The sequence below is a fragment of the Nicotiana tomentosiformis genome, chromosome 7 (genome assembly GCF_000390325.3).
Source record: "Nicotiana tomentosiformis chromosome 7, ASM39032v3, whole genome shotgun sequence".
Lineage (NCBI taxonomy): Eukaryota > Viridiplantae > Streptophyta > Magnoliopsida > Solanales > Solanaceae > Nicotiana > Nicotiana tomentosiformis.
The window spans coordinates 118,426,455-118,431,571 of NC_090818.1; the positions used below are offsets into that span (position 1 = coordinate 118,426,455).

The following is a 5,117-nucleotide window of genomic DNA, read 5'->3' on the forward strand; positions in this document are numbered from 1 at the left end:
TTTATGGAACAACAAACTAGGGTCTTATAAAGAGAGAACGATATCTACTTATATTTGAAAAGTTATCGTGATAGTTTTAATTTGAAATTTATCATGCTCTTTTATCCAAACTAAATAACGATATATTTAGCTCGGTTGTACGGATATTTTAAAATTTATTCTTACGAGAAATTAAATCGTAAAATACAAAAAAATACAAACATATATTGAATTAGATTTTATATTTCTACGGAAAGATTATATTTTTGCTAGTTCATTAATTACAGATTGAGTCAAAATAAATTCTTGGATAATCCTTCATTTATTGAAACACATTAAAAAAAACTCCATTTTAAAAGAGGAAAAGAGTTGAATTTACAATCTTAACCCCTCAATTTTCTCCCAACAACCCAAACAACTCTAACCTTCTCCCAAATCCACCAACCAACCCAAAACATTTTTTTTTCATTTTATTTTTTAACAAATAAATAAATAAATAAACCCATGTTGCATGAAGTACCCACGTCAGTCTCAAATCTCAACCGTTAATTACACCTAAAATCAAGGGCTAAAATTAATCTACCAACAACCCCCATTTAGTCTTCTTTGTTACAACCCCTCACTATATTTTCTTTACCTACCAACATTTGAGTTCCATTCCCCTCTATTTATACACCACATCTCCTATCTACCACTCCTCAAAAAAACAAGAAAAAACAATTTCAATTCTTAGCCATTTTCTCTTCTCCAAATCTCCTCACAACCTTTAACATTTCTAGCCAATTCTTTATTTTCTAGCCAATTCTTGATCAAACAATGGCATCAAATGGTCATGTTAATGGAGGAGAAAACTTTGAGTTGTGCAAAAAATCAGCTGATCCATTGAATTGGGAAATGGCAGCTGAATCCTTAAGAGGGAGTCATTTGGATGAAGTGAAAAAAATGGTGAGTGAATTTAGAAAACCAATGGTAAAACTTGGTGGTGAAAGTTTAACAGTGGCACAAGTGGCTGCTATTGCTGTTAGGGACAAAAGTGCAAATGGTGTTAAAGTTGAACTTTCTGAAGAGGCAAGAGCTGGTGTTAAAGCTAGTAGTGATTGGGTTATGGACAGTATGAATAAAGGAACTGATAGTTATGGTGTTACTACTGGTTTTGGTGCTACATCTCATAGGAGAACCAAGAATGGTGGTGCTCTTCAAAAAGAACTTATTAGGTAAACCACTTTTCATCTACTTAACTTTGCTTTCTGCACCAGAATTTTAATATTTTGTTTTCTCCTAAAGATTTTTATTGTTAAGTGTGTTAAGTAATTTAAATTAATTATTTTCAAGATATACATATATTATATACAAGATTTCTATTGAAGTTTGGAGTGACCCTTCGTCCGAAAAAAATAATAGCATCTACATTTTTCTATGACAGCGTTAAGGAATTTTTACACGGTCAGTAGAAAAGGTTATTTTACGTTATTATTTTAGCTTATTGTAAGCAGCTATATATATATATATATATATAGTTATGTTTTAGATGGTCGTAAATTTATTTTGTGTTGACCATGTATAGTAATAGTTAAATTCTTATTCTGCAAGAAAATCTGACTAGCATTTATGAGTTAATGATCTACTATTTTGAGTTAATAACTATTAATGATATATACTAATTTGACCTTATAAAAAAATTATCTATTATTTTGAGTCAATAGTTATTAATGATTTACTTTCACTCTTATGTCAACTACTCTTTTTGTAAGAGGAAATGAGTTTTAAATGATATCAACTTTAAGGTAAAATGTGTACATTTTCTATGTAATCTAAACGATTATAGCAGCTATATTTCAAGTTATTATTTCCGACCAAATATGAAAAGTCTCTTATTATTATAGAACAATATAATCTGGTACTATAAATTTTTCTTATTTTATCATAGTAGAGAAGATAAAGTTTGTATATGTAAACATTTATCACACGCGCTAGACCAAGAACTAAGTACTTTAGATTTACATCTTGAAATTTGAATTATTGAGTAAAGAAAAATATTAAATAGCCCTTGGAAAAATATTTTATATTGGAACTTGATACGAAGTACAGGAATTTTGCATCTACATCTATAAATCTAATTATATAAATTAAATTTTGTACAACTGTAAAAAAAAAAAAAACAAGCCACTAGTTTGACTTTTGTTGGGTTGGAAAAAGAGTGTGTGGTTGGTGGAGGAGATTTTAGTCATTTCACCTTCCTTCTAGTTTTGTACAAAGTACATGTAAGAATTTATTCAGTAAATTTTTCCTACTACTATTTTCCTAAATTTAGTAAGAAAAAATAATTTAAATAAACATCTTTAAATAGTTAAATTATTTTTGTGGGTCCTCAAATAATAGATGAGAGACAAGTGGGCTTATTTAAACAGTTTAAATTTCCAACTATTTGGGTCGAATCCCAGTAGTCCCATGTGCTGTCTCTTGTCAGATATCTATTTATTTTAAAGTACAAATAATTTTTAAAACAAATATTGCATAAATAAGTAATTTTATACTTATTTAAAGAGAATTGTTAAAAAAATTATGAAATGACAATTTTAAATCTCAAATTTTCACTTCACTTTTATTTTTGGGCCTAATTTACCTTTAACCTGCACCGAAACTATTTATATCCGATAGCTACAAAAGTGTATAAACTTTATATACTTTTTTTATACAACATACATAAATATATATATATATATATATATACAAAAATATATATATATTTTCGCTTATTATTTTATAAGCGGCTATGTCATTTTTTTCCTTTTTTCATTTCCCCCTCCCCTGCCCACAAGGCCAAAAATATAACAAATGTGTGCCCCACTTTAAAGGGGCTTTATATCACTTGAAATGATGGGAGTTGATGTAACACACTACAAGTTTTTCTTTTTTTTTCTTAAGCCTTATAATTCTTGATCCCTATTCTAGTCATTTTCTCGTACTAAACAATAATATATCCAATATAATCTCATACTAATTTTCACATAGACCCTCGGCTAATTTTCTCATACTAGTAATTTTTAAATATCGTCACAAAGTAGATAGGACAAAGTACAAATAAAACATGTTCTTATTTAAATTTGGTTGGTACAATTCAGTTCAATAGCTGATGTTGTTGACATTGAATTGGCAGGTTCTTGAATGCTGGTGTTTTTGGCAATGGAACAGAAACAAGCCACACATTGCCACATTCAGCAACAAGGGCAGCTATGCTTGTTAGGATCAACACACTCCTACAAGGCTACTCTGGCATCAGATTTGAAATCTTGGAAGCTATTACAAAATTGATTAACAGCAACATCACTCCATGTTTACCTCTCCGTGGAACGATCACTGCCTCGGGTGATCTTGTCCCTTTATCCTACATTGCTGGTTTGCTCACTGGTAGGCCTAATTCCAAGGCTGTTGGTCCCAATGGTGAGACACTTAATGCTGAAGAAGCGTTCCGCGTTGCTGGTGTTAACGGTGGATTTTTCGAGTTGCAGCCTAAGGAAGGACTTGCACTTGTGAATGGTACAGCTGTTGGTTCTGGTATGGCATCAATGGTCCTCTTTGATTCCAACATTCTTGCTGTAATGTCTGAAGTTTTATCAGCAATTTTCGCTGAAGTAATGAACGGAAAGCCCGAATTCACTGACCATTTGACACACAAGTTGAAGCACCACCCTGGTCAAATTGAGGCTGCTGCTATTATGGAACATATTTTGGATGGAAGCTCTTATGTGAAGGCGGCTCAAAAGCTACATGAAATGGATCCTCTACAAAAACCAAAGCAAGATCGTTATGCTCTCCGAACATCTCCACAATGGCTTGGCCCTCAAATTGAAGTCATTCGCGCTGCAACTAAGATGATTGAGAGGGAGATTAACTCAGTGAACGATAACCCCTTGATCGATGTTTCAAGAAACAAGGCGTTACATGGTGGCAACTTCCAAGGCACTCCTATCGGTGTTTCCATGGATAATGCAAGATTGGCTCTTGCATCAATTGGGAAATTGATGTTTGCTCAATTCTCGGAACTTGTCAACGACTATTACAACAACGGTTTGCCCTCTAATCTCACGGCATCAAGGAATCCAAGCTTGGACTATGGTTTCAAGGGAGCTGAAATCGCCATGGCTTCTTACTGCTCAGAACTTCAATTCTTGGCAAATCCAGTGACAAACCATGTCCAAAGTGCTGAACAACACAACCAAGATGTCAACTCCTTAGGCTTAATCTCAGCAAGGAAAACAGCTGAAGCTGTTGATATCTTAAAGCTCATGTCATCAACTTATCTCGTGGCACTTTGCCAAGCTATAGACTTGAGGCATTTGGAAGAAAACTTAAAGAATGCAGTCAAGAACACAGTTAGCCAAGTAGCTAAGAGAACTCTTACAATGGGTGCTAATGGTGAACTTCATCCAGCAAGATTCTGTGAAAAGGAATTGCTTCGAATCGTGGATAGGGAATACTTGTTCGCCTACGCTGATGATCCTTGCAGTTGCAACTACCCTTTAATGCAGAAACTGAGACAAGTACTTGTTGATCATGCAATGAATAATGGTGAAAGTGAGAAGAATGTGAACAGCTCAATCTTTCAAAAGATTGGAGCTTTCGAAGACGAATTGAAGGCTGTTTTACCAAAGGAAGTTGAGAGTGCAAGAGCTGCATTAGAAAGTGGAAACCCTGCTATTCCTAACAGGATTACAGAATGCAGATCTTATCCATTGTACAGGTTTGTGAGAAAGGAGCTTGGAACAGAATTATTGACAGGAGAAAAAGTCCGATCACCGGGCGAGGAGTGTGACAAAGTGTTCACAGCAATGTGCAATGGACAAATCATTGATCCAATGTTGGAGTGTCTCAAGAGCTGGAATGGTGCTCCTCTTCCTATCTGTTAGTTGTTTGCTTGATTTCGCGCGGCGGGAACTTTTGTTAATGTTTGTCAATTGCTATTTTTCAGATTCTTTTTTTACTCTTTGGTGAATTACTATCATAATATGTTGTGAACTTATAGTTTTTTGGTTAACTTAAAAAGAGTGTTAAAACTCTTTTAAATATGTTGGATTGTAGCTGTAAATGTCTCTTTTCAGTATAAACCTAATGAAAAGTGACAGTGTGCTTAAATCTTA

At 33.6% G+C, this 5,117-nt stretch overlaps 1 protein-coding gene across 1 annotated transcript; it reads left to right on the forward strand.

The window, feature by feature from the left end:
- Window positions 1-661: 661 nt before the first annotated feature.
- On the forward strand, window positions 662-5,117 carry LOC104119303 (phenylalanine ammonia-lyase). Its single transcript, XM_009630771.4, has 2 exons — window positions 662-1,193; window positions 3,137-5,117. Exons 1-2 carry the CDS (start codon window positions 796-798, stop codon window positions 4,884-4,886), a joined length of 2,148 nt encoding a protein of 715 aa, XP_009629066.1. The 5' UTR covers window positions 662-795; the 3' UTR covers window positions 4,887-5,117.

Excerpts from the sequence above, each read along its gene's own strand:
- LOC104119303 (XM_009630771.4), top strand. The coding sequence starts at position 796 with ATGGCATCAAATGGTCATGTTAATGGAGGAGAAAACTTTGAGTTGTGC. Across the intron at positions 1,194-3,136 it reads CTTCAAAAAGAACTTATTAG|GTTCTTGAATGCTGGTGTTT; the intron begins GTAAACCACTTT and ends TTGAATTGGCAG.